Source organism: Camelus bactrianus, chromosome 24 (genome assembly GCF_048773025.1).
Source record: "Camelus bactrianus isolate YW-2024 breed Bactrian camel chromosome 24, ASM4877302v1, whole genome shotgun sequence".
Lineage (NCBI taxonomy): Eukaryota > Metazoa > Chordata > Mammalia > Artiodactyla > Camelidae > Camelus > Camelus bactrianus.
In genome coordinates, this window is record NC_133562.1 from 7,696,482 (window position 1) to 7,710,154 (window position 13,673).

At 37.4% G+C, this 13,673-nt stretch overlaps 1 protein-coding gene across 2 annotated transcripts in view; it reads right to left on the reverse strand.

Annotated features, from left to right (window-relative positions):
- ROCK1 (Rho associated coiled-coil containing protein kinase 1) overlaps positions 1–5,235 on the reverse strand; it is a 106,698-nt gene extending 101,463 nt beyond the window's left edge. Inside the window, exon 1 of one of the 2 annotated variants that reach the window (XM_045518883.2) lies at positions 4,298–5,235. In XM_045518883.2, the coding sequence (XP_045374839.1) occupies positions 4,298–4,390 (93 nt within the window). In that variant the 5' untranslated portion in view covers positions 4,391–5,235. The remainder of the gene's footprint in view (positions 1–4,297) is intronic. The other variant, XM_010958061.3, reaches the window with a different exon arrangement.
- Between the last annotated feature and the right edge of the window lie 8,438 nt (positions 5,236–13,673).

Sequence of the window (13,673 nt, forward strand, 5' to 3'; positions counted from 1 at the left end):
GATTTTAAAATAAAAAAAGATTAAAAAATTAAGATTTGGATATCATGGGTACAGAGATGATAGCAGCTGAAGATGTAAGAACGGATAATTCTCCAAGAAAGGTGAAGAGAAAGGTATTATAGCCCCAAGATTGAGGCCGAGAAAAAAAGAAGTCAGCAATGAAAAGACAGGAAGACACTAGGTCAAGGAAGTCCAGAAAAAGAGAATTTAAAGGAAGAAAAACTCAAAAACAAACACTCAAAACTTTACTTACATTTGCCTTTTACATTCTAAAAAACTATGACTAACGAAAGATGGTAGCAACAAATCTGTACAAAGGAGACAGCAGTGTTAGAACTCAGTACGCACTGTTACTGGTTCCCTTCCCCCCATGCTTTCCACCCATTGCTACACCTCCACCAGCTAAACAAAAACTAGGAAAAAGTCATACTCTTAACTGACATCCTGAAGCAGTGTGCTAAAGATGCTACAGTCAAGACAGCTGTATTTTCAAGAAATGTATGTCAAACTTCAAGACAAATATACACCTAACCTTCTCTTTGTTTTTCCTTTTTAGTTTACAAATCATAGGCATTTTTTCCTCTGGAAAAATTAACCATAAACTCCATCCCTTACTGTTTTCAGAAGTACTCAAAACTTGTTAAACAAGTCCTAGATAAAATAATTCTAAAGTTTAAAACAAAGTTGGGAAAGGAAAACAGCTCTTGATAATCATTATAAACTATAACATGGACAGTAAGAGAACCATTAGGATACAGGGAAGAAACTGACTTATAGAAAACCAACGTTGAGTAATTTGGATAATCTAGGAAACAAGTGAATAATTACCATAATATTACCTTAGTATCTGCAGTCTATTTTAGCATTTATATTTGCAATATGAAAAATGGACTTACCTAGTTCTTAAATTATATGTTCAAGAAAAGTGAAGAAGCTATTTATACGGGCTTCTCCGAGCTACATTACTTTTTAACTACTAATACTCATCACTACTAACTCAACAACAACAAAAAAAGCTGTTTTCTTTGTGGGCAACTTAAAAGACATTTGCCAGCAAACTCTTCTAAAAGAGTGTAGAAGAGTGTAGGAATGTGTAGGAACTTCCTACACAATGTGTAGGAACTTCCATTTCTGAAGAGTGGATCTAAGTCAAGAAAGTGGAAAATAAACATAATTTGACAACTTTATTTTCTGAGATTACAAAAAAACCATTAGAACTTGAGTGTTGCACATGGCACATAATATATACTCAATAAGTATCAGTTAAATACACCGACAAGGGCCAAAATCTATGAATAGAGAAAGGCAATCAATTTAAAAGGGGTACTGTTCCTACAGTACATGAGATGTCCAAAGTCCAGACAGGGAAGAGTAAGAACAGACTCGCTGAAAAAGGTGAAGCTGCTTGGTAGGACATTCTGAATGGCTGAATGAATAAATCAACGCTTAATAATAAACATAAAGTATCATGCAAAGAAAATCCATGCTAGATACTACACAATTGGAAAAAGGATTTTGCCTCCAAAGGAAAATTCATTCTTTACCAAGTTCAGATTTAGTATAATAAAATTCCAAGAGCTATCAAAAAACAATTTTGGAACTAAACAGAAAAAAGGGCCAAGATTATAAGATTGCAAGGGCCAAGAGTGGAGGGAGGAGCAATCTGCCTGTTGACTATTTTCTTTTTTTTTTTTTTTTTAAGAATTTTTTGTTGTTGTTTTGGGGAGAGAGGGAATTAGGTTTGCTTATTTACTTGTTTATTTTAATGGAGGTACTGGGAATTGAACCCAGGATTTCATGCATGCTAAGCATGCGCTCTACCACTGAGCTATACCCTCCTCACTCTTTTTCAAAATGTTCTTTTAGGTCTTGGTCCCCAAGATATTTGGCTGTCCTAACTCTGAGAGGCCCTGACTGCCTACTTTCTTGACTCCTCTTGTTTTTACCATTTTATCATTATGTCAATTTTAACTTGCGTCTAGGAAGAAATATTTCTAAATTGTTATCTTTAAATTATGAGCTCAGTTTCATATCCCTAATAGTCTACAGATCATTTCTTTGTGGTGGTCCCACTATTCCCTCAAACATAACAAATCTAAAATTGAACTTAATCTGTTGCCTATTTTTCCCAAGCGATTTCCAAACCCAACTTTGTGGTTTTCACGCATGTTTTCATCAGTCTCCCTGTAAAAAAGGCTTAAAATTTTTAGAATCATCTAACTATTCTCTCTCTTTTTGGCTCCTTCTTCTACCAGGCCTTGCCAATCAAATCCCACCAATTCTTCCTTCCCCATTCTAATGCCCCAATTTTGGGGCTTCAATCATTTCTGGACTATTACAATAAAAAAACTCCCAATCTCACCCCATCTCCAGTCTCTTTCCACACAACCTACCCTGCACACAATTACCAGATTCATCTTTTTCATTCATCACGGCACAGTCTTATTTATAAATATTTAATAGCCACAATACACTGAAGAAAATCTAAACAACTTAGCCCAGCAACCTAAATCCCATCCATCCATCATAAAGCATAGTCTGGCTCTATCAACTTACAGTGAGTTCTTCCTTTCAATATCCAAGAGTGTATATTACCTATACCAATTATTTGAAATTTATCACATATTTTCTCAATCTGTGAAGTATTCTGCTTTGTGTGTTTGTTTGTGTGTGTGTGTGTGTGATTAGGATTTGTTTTTCTAAATAGGTTGGACTTTCAAGGAAAGAGTCCATGACTTGTATTTCCTTGTATCTTCCACATTTCAATAAATCTATGAGGTTCCCACCAAAAGAAGCTATGGCAAGAGGCTAGAAGACAACCAAAAAACAAAAAAAAAAACCCCACAAAACTACTAAACCCTCCCTGTGATGATGCTTCATGGAATAAGGAGATCAAAAAGCAAAATAAAATCAGATACATGGTAATTGGATAAATATTAAAAGATGAATTAGAATTCTTAAAAGTTATAGAAATCCTCACCAATATGGCTTAATTCCTTCCACTTTTCTCATTCAATAAAATGTTCAATAAAATGTAATAAACATCAACTCTCCTTTCTGTTTCTCAACATGAAGAACATCTATAGTATGGGTGAGCCATTTCAAACATACAACCCACAACTTTTACTTTATGGTCAAGAATACTTAGAGTAATTTAGAACGTTTTGGGGAGAAACTTTTCTGTAGAACCATATATGTTAAACAATAAACAAAACTATTTAGAGTAACTGAAATGTATGTTAACTTTAAATGATCTACATAATTCTTCTGATTCAAGATGAGATTTTAAAATGGTATTATTCCCCTGAATGGCATTATTTAGTTCACCTAATCTTAATCCCAAATATTATGTACATCTAATGATAATTCCCTGAAAAGGTTGTGAATTACTATCCATTTACATACTCCTTGCAACTTCTGAGATTATGTGGTTTTGTTTGGACTAAAAAATAATTATTACATAACTTTAGTTGTTCAGTAAAGTAAAAGGAGAAACAAAAAGTTCATAACTATTAGGGGAAATAGACAAAATTAAAGAACTCCAATTATTTACAGATAATTGTCCATGCTATCAACCACTGAAGAATTTTTAAAATTGTATTTTGGCCTTTTATATCATAAAAACTTCTTTAGAGTGTTTTATAAGTTACAATGTTAAGCACACCACCAAAAGAGGCAGTTAATGATAAAATACATGTGAGGTGCTTTTGTAACCAACAATATTGTAAAAGATGTCAATATTGTGATGACCTATTCAGTTATCTTGGATTTTTACACTTAATGGTCCAGCAAAACATTAAGACTCAAATCACCTATGACATTTTGGCTCAAAAATCACTTCCTCAATATCGATTCTCCATTGTCACTACCAAGTCTAAAACCTAAACCCTCAAGGAGCTAAATCGCTGTAAATGGACAGCAGTCTTTTCCAATCTTACTGTCAAACCTATCAGAATGATGAACATTACTAAGATTGCCATTCAACAAACTATACAGGTAGTAATAACTTTGACATGGTAACTTTATATGATGCCTGCAACAGAGGTTTATAAGTATCTTTTGTATAACGATGAAATGAGTCAGAGCCAAAAGTTCAGAGAGCAGTTAGTACAGAGCCAGTCGATATGATAAATAAGGGCACGGCACAAGATTTCAGTGGTACTCCAAGATTCTTCAGGGAAAACATCAGTGTCTTCTAAGATTCTGCACACCTGAAACGTTCTTTTGCAGCTAACTAGACTGAAAGAGGAAGGAAATACAGAACCCCAGACAAGCAAAAGAGAACAGTGCTACTCACCAGCAAACAATCTGAATTCACTTCCGATTTGGGATCCCGCAGCAGGTTGTCGATTTTTTCAAACCGAGTCTCAAAACTGTCCCCAGTCGACATGTTGCCGCTGCTGTGACAATACCCTCGTACCAGCACCAGCAGCGGAAAGCAATTTCAACCAACTTCCTCCGGCGGTGGGTTCGCGGCCGCGGAGCGGAGGAGCCGGAACCCCAGGGTCACCAGGTGCGCCCGGTTCCCCTCCTCCCCCCTCACTGAGGGGATCTCCGCTCTCCAGACCCCGGGCCGGGCGCGACGGCGACCCACAGCCGCTCGGACGCCCAAAGTCGCATCCCACCCGGCAGCCCCTCCCGACAGCCGACAGCGCCGTCGCCACCAGCCTCGTCGCTCCGCGAAGTGCTTCAGACTAGCGGGCCCCGGCTGCCTTCGCCATGGAGGGTTCCCGGTCCCGAGATGGGCAGGAGGGGGGAGAGAAGGAGAAGCAGGGTGGAGACTCCTCCGGGCAGCAGGGGAGGGAGAAGAGGAAAGGCGAAAGCGAAGGGCGGGTGCGGAGCTGTGCCAGCTGCTGCCGCCGCCGCCGCCACCGCTTGGGCCCCGGGCCGGGCCCGCTCCGCTCTGAGCCGCTGGAGGCGGTCTAGCCCCGCATCCCCAGCTCCACCTGGCCCGGCCCGACGCACCGATCCGCCTCGGCCAAGAGCTGGTCCCCGCGGGGTAGCCTCACTCTCCCATTTTGTCCCGGCGCTGCTGGGGCTGCTGCCGCGGTGTCCGGCGGGGCAGGGCGAGGTCGGTGCCCGATGGAGACTCAGGGGAGGAAAGGCTGGAGAGCCGGCGGTGAGGCAGATGAGAGTCGGGTCCCGGCGGCCGCTGCTGGGGGAGCTTCTCGGAAGCGCTGCGGCCCCGGCTAGGGAGAGGGCGAGTCGCGGCGGCGAACGCTTGGGGGGTGGGGCGAGGGGGGCCGTGAGGGACTAATATGTCCGCCTTCCTGTTCAAACAAACGGAGACCGCCGGCGCGGACTGCGCATGCGGGGCGCGGACGTTCGGAAGGGGAACCGGGCCGGCGCCGCGCGCGCGCACTCGGGCGCCTCCGCAGGCCTGGGCTGGGGCGCGCCGGGCGGAAGGCGGGGCGCACCCGAGACTCGCAGGCGGGTTGGGAAGGCTGGCAGCAGGGAGGAGCCAACAGGGTGCGGCGGGCGGCACCGCCCTCGCTCCGGCAGGCTCCGAGGAGCCACGCTGGGCTCCTGAGCCGCGGCGGAGGTCCGGGCGGGGGCGGAGCTCTGGCTGCCTCCGGTCGGGTCCTGGCCGGTGCCCCAGCTCTGTTTCCTCGGGGCTGCAGCCGGCAGGAGAATTCTGGCCAGAAAGGGTGCTTTTTATTGTTATTTTGGAGGTAGGCTTTTTTTTTTTTTTAAGACAAGATGCCTTTTCTCCAGCAGACACCCGCATTTTAGCACCAACGGAGTGTAGTCTTCAATAGTACTTCATCGTTGGCCCTCCGTGAACCCCATACACACATCGTTTAACCCGTCTGTGCTTCCATGGGAAAATTACGAAGCAACGCACTACATAACCTTCCTGAACCGAGCATGTGTCAGGGGAGCATTAAAATAGTGACTCCGAGAGAGATAGTCAATAGAAAGTCAAGCTTAATTTAGTTTTAAAAAAAAAAAGGAAAATAATCTCATAGAAAGAAAATCAATATTTTAAAATTATCCATGATAGTTCTCCCACACCATTAACATTCCCCTTGCAGTTCTCTTCTTGCTGTATAATCCTGCGTCTCAATTTTAAAACAGTGAAACTCAGAATTGTGATTTTACCAGACTGAAGTAGAACATGAAAATAATGTGCATTTCCTCTTAATTCAGTTCCTTCATTGACTGTGGTGTGAGAGAGGGTGAGACATGTTAACCAATCTGCTAATGAAGTAACGTTCCTCACTGCTTTTGGTAGGAAAGTTACCTTAATTCATTTCTGATCAATCTTCAGTTTTGCTCATAGGTCAAATAAAATACTGCTAGAAATAGAAAATGTGGATGTTTTACCCCACTGGGTAAATGCTACGGGAAATGCTATGGATGAACCAGTTGCCTTTCTAAATAAAAGCAGTGTACAGCATCTGAACACTCCACTAACTTTCTGATGTGAGTCAGAGGTTAGGAAAATGTTATACTGTCTGAAAAAGTCTATTCTGTTTTCACTGTGTTGGATACAAGAGATACTTAGATATAAAATCCACTGTATAAATCAAGATAGGAAGTAAGTCCTCACAAAAATAATAACAAAGACGACAAACTAGACAAAATTCAGGTATTTCATTAAATGTTTTTGCAGTGACTTTTTCTTGGCTCCAGTATTTTAGGCCAGTCATGTGAATTAAATTTATTTTTAAGCATAGGGCTTAAAATAAATCTGGCAGTTTCCCTAAAATAAATTTCCTAAACCCTGCCTGTTCTTTTTTATTACCATTTTTAGGTAGCCTTAGGAATTTTGTTGTTTCTCAGAGAACTGTTAAGTGAAATGCTGCTGTCCACTTGGACACATACAAAAAAGAGCAAGTAGCTAAGACAATACATGAGTGGCACTGATAAATGTAAGTGGGACTGAAAACCAATCTGGCAAAGCTACTAGAAATATATGTGGGACCCATGTATTTTAATATCTACAAGACTAATCTGATTATTGTAATCCCCCTACCAGTTGTCTTTTACCGTAAGACAGATGGACTCTGTATCGATGTTTTTGTTTTTGTTTTTTAAATAGAAAAGTCTTCATCTGTAATAGAGTAGAATTATATGACATTAAAGTTGCTTTCCAACTTTAAAATTCTATTGTCTAATTGTTACTAATCTCTTCAAAAGCATTGTGGATATGTGAGATCACCCTTAAAGTATATATTAAGATCCTAAGTGCAATTGCAAACTACTGGTACCATGTATAAATATATTTATATTTATACCATGTGTATATATTATATACCATATATAATATTAATTACACATACAGAATGCTTACCATGTGTTAGGCACTATTCCATACATAATATCTCATTAAAACTTCACAAGAACTCTGCTATAGTTATACCCACATTGTAGAAGGGGAAACTGAGATGCTGAAAGATATGTTACTTGCTCAAGAGCATGGCAGACCCAGATTGGAACAGAGGCAGTCTGACTTCAGAATCCCCACTCTGAACTGCTGGGTATGCTAACACTATCCAATGCTAATACAATAACAAGTAGTATTATTTTCACAATTGTATTATTTACATAGCACAGATTTAAATGATTCTGTATAAAAGAGGGAATTATAAAATTTATAATGTGATCAATATGATTACAGTCCCTAGGGAAAGACGTAAAATGATTTTAACAAGATGTGGATAAAAAGGATCTTGACAACATTCAACAACAGTGGCTTGACCAGAGTTTCCCAAACATTGGGTCCAAGAACCAGTAGCAGTACTTGGTGGAGTGTTCATAAAGTAAGCAGTTCTACTTTAAGCCTGCCTTTCAATCTGAAATTCTCTTATTACTTTTTAAAAAAACTAAATGTACTTTCCTTTAAGAAGCAAGAGTAATAGTAAACAGTACAGTTTTTTGATGTTTTCATTTGGAAATTTAAAAATTACAAAGTTGGCAACCTATGGAAATGTATAATTATATAAATTATTTATATTTTAATTTTTCTGTTTTTTGGAATTCAAACATCTGGAAGTGTTTAATTTAGATGAGAATCATGCCAGGACCTAATGAAGAGACTGTGATGCTGAAAGAATTTGAATGAGGCATATTTGGGAAAGATCATGGAAAAAGTAGAAAGATTTGGGTATAGATTTGTGTATAGTGAAAGACAATTAAGTTGAGCATTCCTTTGCTTTTGGTTATTGGGTAGGAAATAGATTCCATTTAATGTTTATGGAATTTCTTTCATAAACATTGATGTAGTAGCTAGCCTCGGAGGATGGCCCCCAATGAACCACATCTCCCAATAGTCATGCCCCCGGAGTGCCCTCCCACACTGAATCTGGGCTGGGGCCTTGTGACTTGCTTTAACCAATAGAATTCTGGCAAAAATGGCCCTGTGCCAGGGTCAAGGCTAAACATGGGGAGTTTGCCTGGCAACTAACCGTTTAGTGCTCTGGGAAGTCTGACTAAACTGAGATCACCATGGTGTGAAGAAACCCAAACTTACTAACCACATGAAGAGATCAGATGGAGGATGACTGAGGAATCCAGCAGACCTTGGGAACAGAGACTTCAGACTTAGGACCCAAATCGAGCCATTTCAGCCACCCCTCGCTGTTTGAAAAGCCCCAGACGATGCCACACAGAACAGGGACAAGCTACTCCCTCCTAGCACTGCCCACACATCAGAATCATGAACATATAAAGTAGTTGTTACTCTGAGCCACTCAGTTTTGGGGTAGTTTCTCAGCATTAGATAACCAAGACAGTTGGATTTCAGGAAAAAAAATATTCATAGTTAAGTAGGTATGTAGACATACATTGAGAGTACCTTTGCTACTTTTTTTATACTACCACTATATAAGGAAGTGAGCCACAATGGAATGTTGTAAAGGAATGACAACTCCTGTTTATTGTCTTTACTTCCACCACCTTTGTACAAGCTTTTTAGTCAAATTAAGGAATGTTTCCAGATTTTAAAAATACTGTAAAGTATTTTTATCATATTCCCATATAAACACATTTTCATCTACATTTTTATATTTTCTCATTTTAGTACATAATCATGTCTCTTCTGTCTTAAAAATATACCAGAAATTCAGGTACCTACTGTAAATTACAAATCAATTGTAATTCGGTGCCATAAATTGCATGTAACCTCAAAAATGCATACCACAAATGTGGTTCAGAATGTTATGTGGCTAAGTTCCTATAGAAACTGTAGCTAACATTTCTAAGAAAGTATGATACTTACTATGTTTCATATAACTTTCCAAAAGGGCATTACTTTTTTGTGTGTATGTAGAACAACCTCACCTGATTCTGAACAACTTTATTAAACAAAGAGTTGTGAAAATTGAGGTTCAGTTCTATTTTAAGAGGTTAGTTTTATATGATTAACATTTACCCCAAAAGTAATTTATATGTACATATTTTTCTAGATCTGTGAAGTGAATCAGGAAGAATAGGAGTGCTCTTGAGATCAGCCAAGGTTTTATTTTCTTTCCACAGGACATTCAAGCTTGGGAGTCAACATAGTTTGACATTTTTACCTCCACTACAGACTTGGTGCTGCCCTGGAAGATCTGGGGATATGGCATCTTTCAAGATTACCACAAGGCAAAGTGTAGGGCAAGCTGTGAACACAGTGTCCATAAGGGCTTCTCCTGACTCACCCTGGAATGCCTTCCTCTAACATCTGTTTTTTATTTCTTAGAAGCTGCTATTCCATTCAACTGCAAAAATACTTGCAATGACCCTAGAAACAGAATGGAGAAATAGAAGGAAACAGATTCCTGTAAAACAGTTACTTCCCTGCTCTATGTTATTGCCATCGTAGGGGCCCTACTGTTACCACACTCACAAGCCCAAGCATGTAAATGTCTGATATCACAATTTATTTTGAGAGTGGGGACTGTTACGTTTGTGGAACCCCTGAGATGGTACATGCATGACCATAGTAAGAGAGGAAAGCCCAGATCAAGGAGATGATAACAGATACACATAGTTGGTCATATACTCTTTTTCATTTTTTGCAAGAGCCTCCTGTCTAAATTTCCCCCTCCTACCCCGACAGCCCTCCACGGAGTCCCAGTGGTGTGCTTTCTGGCTCATTGCTTTTTAGGTTCTTACATCTTCCTCTTTAGAGCCCTTAAATTGGTGAATTGCCTTTTTTGGCAGTGACAGGCTCTTCACTCAATGTCTACTTCCCTCTTTTTTGTTTTTTCATCACAACTTTTCTCACTCATCCCAGTCTTAACTTTAAGACTTCCATACCAAACACGTGGAAACAGAAAAATGTCTATTTCTGACATTTCACCATTTCCCCCTCACTTCCATCATTCAGACTCCTCCTAAAATATAACATCTTCCCTAAAATCTCTGTAACTGGAAGAGAGGAACTGATTCCTCATGCCCACCCATCAACATGTAAATATGACCCACACACACTCCCTGTATTCTTTCTTAATAACCACGACCCTTTCTTTATAAACTTTACTCTTTTATGTTTGCTAACAGTGTTACTACTCTGCCAGTTGAATTGATACATAGGCTTTTGTTTATGTATTCTTGTCATTGCTGCTTCATTCATTCCCTAGGGCATAGGCTAGGACTTTAAAAGCAATAATCATGTTTTCCTTTTCATTATAAAAATAGTACGTGCTTATTTTTAAGATTTTGGAAAACATGGAAAAGTAAGAGAACCAAATTCACCCATATTCCCACCACTGAATTACATATTTTTGGAGTTTTTCTTTTAATCTTTTTTTTTTCCCCTACAAAAGTTTGTTTTAAATGCTGTATGTACAATTCTTGTATACTACTTTTTTTTTCAGCTTACATAATGGTTTGTATAAGCATTTCAACCTTAAACATAATTTTCAGTACCTGCATAATATTCCATCCCAGAAATTTACCATAGTTTATTTAACCACTACTCTGTTCATTCTGTAAATGATGCTGCTATAAACATCTTTGTGCATAAAGTTTTTCCTTAATCGAGAATTATTTCCTTAGAAATGATTCTCAGAAGTAGGCCAAGGCATTTTAAACACTTTTGATATATTCTGACAAATTGTTCACATAGCAACACAAGTTTACACTCCAGCTATTAACGTTCATGTCCCTTTTTCTCACCCTCTCCCCACACCGGCTGTAGCATTATTGACGTCTTAGCTCATTATTATATTAATTTGCATATCTTTGATTCCTACAAGGTTAAATGTTTTGCCATATGTTTGTATTTGGTTGGTTTTCTTTTTCTATGAATTAATTTGTGATCTGTGCCTATTCATCAATTGGGCCTTAGAATTTTTCTTACTGATTTGTATGAGCATATGTATGTATACACATGTATGCATGTATGTGTATGTATGCATGTATGTCTTAAGTATACTAACTTCAGTTTTGGAATTGAAAATTTTTACCAATTTTTTATTTAAACATTTTGAATGTATTTTTGACAATTAAAATATTTACATTTAAAAAATTCTGTCAAATCTGTGATGTTTTAAAAGAATTTTTTATTATTTTTATATATTTTAAATATATTTTTATGTATTTTATATATATTTTATAATTAGAAAGTCCTTCCACCTCTCAAAAGTTTGATGTATCTATTCTTTCTTGTCTCCGTTCCCCACTTGTACCATGGTTTGCTTTCTACATAATTTTTTAAATTCCAGTTGAAATGCATTTTGATATATTGAATGAGGTCAGAATCTAGTTGTATTTTTTCAAATTCTGAACAATTCTATCAACATCACCTTGTCTTTCCTTACTGATTGTTAACTCTCATTATGATACATTAATTTATACCTAATTATATTTATTCCTGAACTATTGTTTTTCATTATAAATATATTAATTCTACCAGCATAATAATATAACTATAGCTAAGCGGTGTATTTTAATATCCCAGAAAAGCTATCCCTCCTTTGTTACTTTTATCTTAAAGTAAGTTCCTAAACTATTTTAACTAGTTATGCTTACATATGATTTTTAAAATAAGTTTTCAAGCACCTCCTCACTCTAGACTTGATTCCATTACTATTTTAACTGCAAATATTTTAAATTTGTAACTTAATTCAGAAAGATCTTTATGATATTCTATCTTCTATTTCAAAAATCAGTAACTTCTATTCAAAAATTTAAAAAATATTTCTTGACGAAGTTTTATAGATTTCTATCACCTAGACAACACATATTTCTCACTGGGATTATTTCTGGGTATCCTAAAATTTTGGTGGTTGTCCTGAATAAGACCTCCATTCTGATTATTTCATGATTATTGGTATAAAGGAGCATTATTGAATTTGATATGTTTATCATTTTTACCAAGCTGTTTTGCTGAACTGCTATTGGGTTGATAAAATTTCTTAATTGTTTGAAACTCTTAAATATATACTGATAAACTACCATATTTCATTTAGTGTATAGCATCATCAATTGTAGGATACATAATTATTTTACATGCTACCAAAAAGAAGGGACATTAACAAACTGTTACAAACTGCTGATTCTGAGATGTATCTCAATTTTGAAGAGGTTGAAATATGAAAAAATAGTAAATCATAGATCATAGATTTCTTGGACTACTACTCAGCCATAAAAAAGAATGAAATAATGCAATCTGCAGCAACATAGATGGACCTAGAGATTATCTAGCTAAGTGAAGTAAGCCAGAAAGAGAAAGACAAATACCATATGATATCATTTAGATGAGGAATCTAAAATATGATACAAATGAGCTTATTTACAAACCAGAAATAGATTCACAGACATATGGTTACCAAAGGGGAAAGGAAGTGGGGAAGGGATAAGTTAGGAGTTTGAGATTAACATACACACATTACCATATTTAAAATAGATAAACAACAAGGTCCTACTGCATAGCACAGGGAATGATACTCAATATCCTATAATAAACCATAATGGAAAAGAATATGAAAAAAAGTGATTTACTATCAAAAAAATCATAGATTTCTAAATAATGATGATTGCATTTCTTTCTCACCAATAATCACACCTCACATCTATTTCAGGTCTCAGTGTCTTGGCCAGAGCAATAGAAGTAGATGACAGGCATCCTTGTCCTTCACCAGTTTTCACAGAGATATTCATCTGAAAGCATGATGCTAACTTTTGATTAAAATAAGTACTCTTTATCATGTTAGGACAGTATCTTTCTATTCAATGTATTGACATCAGCCAACTACTAATTTCATAACTTCTACGTGTGCTTTTATTTATTTATGATTTTTCTTAATTTGTGTCACTTTTTAAATGTAAATTTAAAAGTAAATTAATTTAAGATTAAGAAGGAAACCTTAATCATTATAGAAGATGGAAAATCAGAATTACTTCCCATAAATGGAAGGTAACCATACATTTTTTAAAAAAAAACACAAAACAATGTTATAAATATTCTATTTATATACTGTTGCCTGCTTAAGGCTCTGAGGCTGATGTCAACTCTTTCTTCTTTAAAAAAAAGGAAAGATATCAGCAAGTGTCAAAGATACATGCAAAACTGAAACTTTCTCCTGGAAGTAATCAGATTAGAAATTGAATTACAAATTGAATTGAAATAATGTTATCACTATAATTAAAACTACATTTGACTCACATATAAAATCATCTATCCAGTGTGTTTTTGAACTTTGTTACGAAGGTGTTTCACATTTTATCAAATGCTTTTCTGG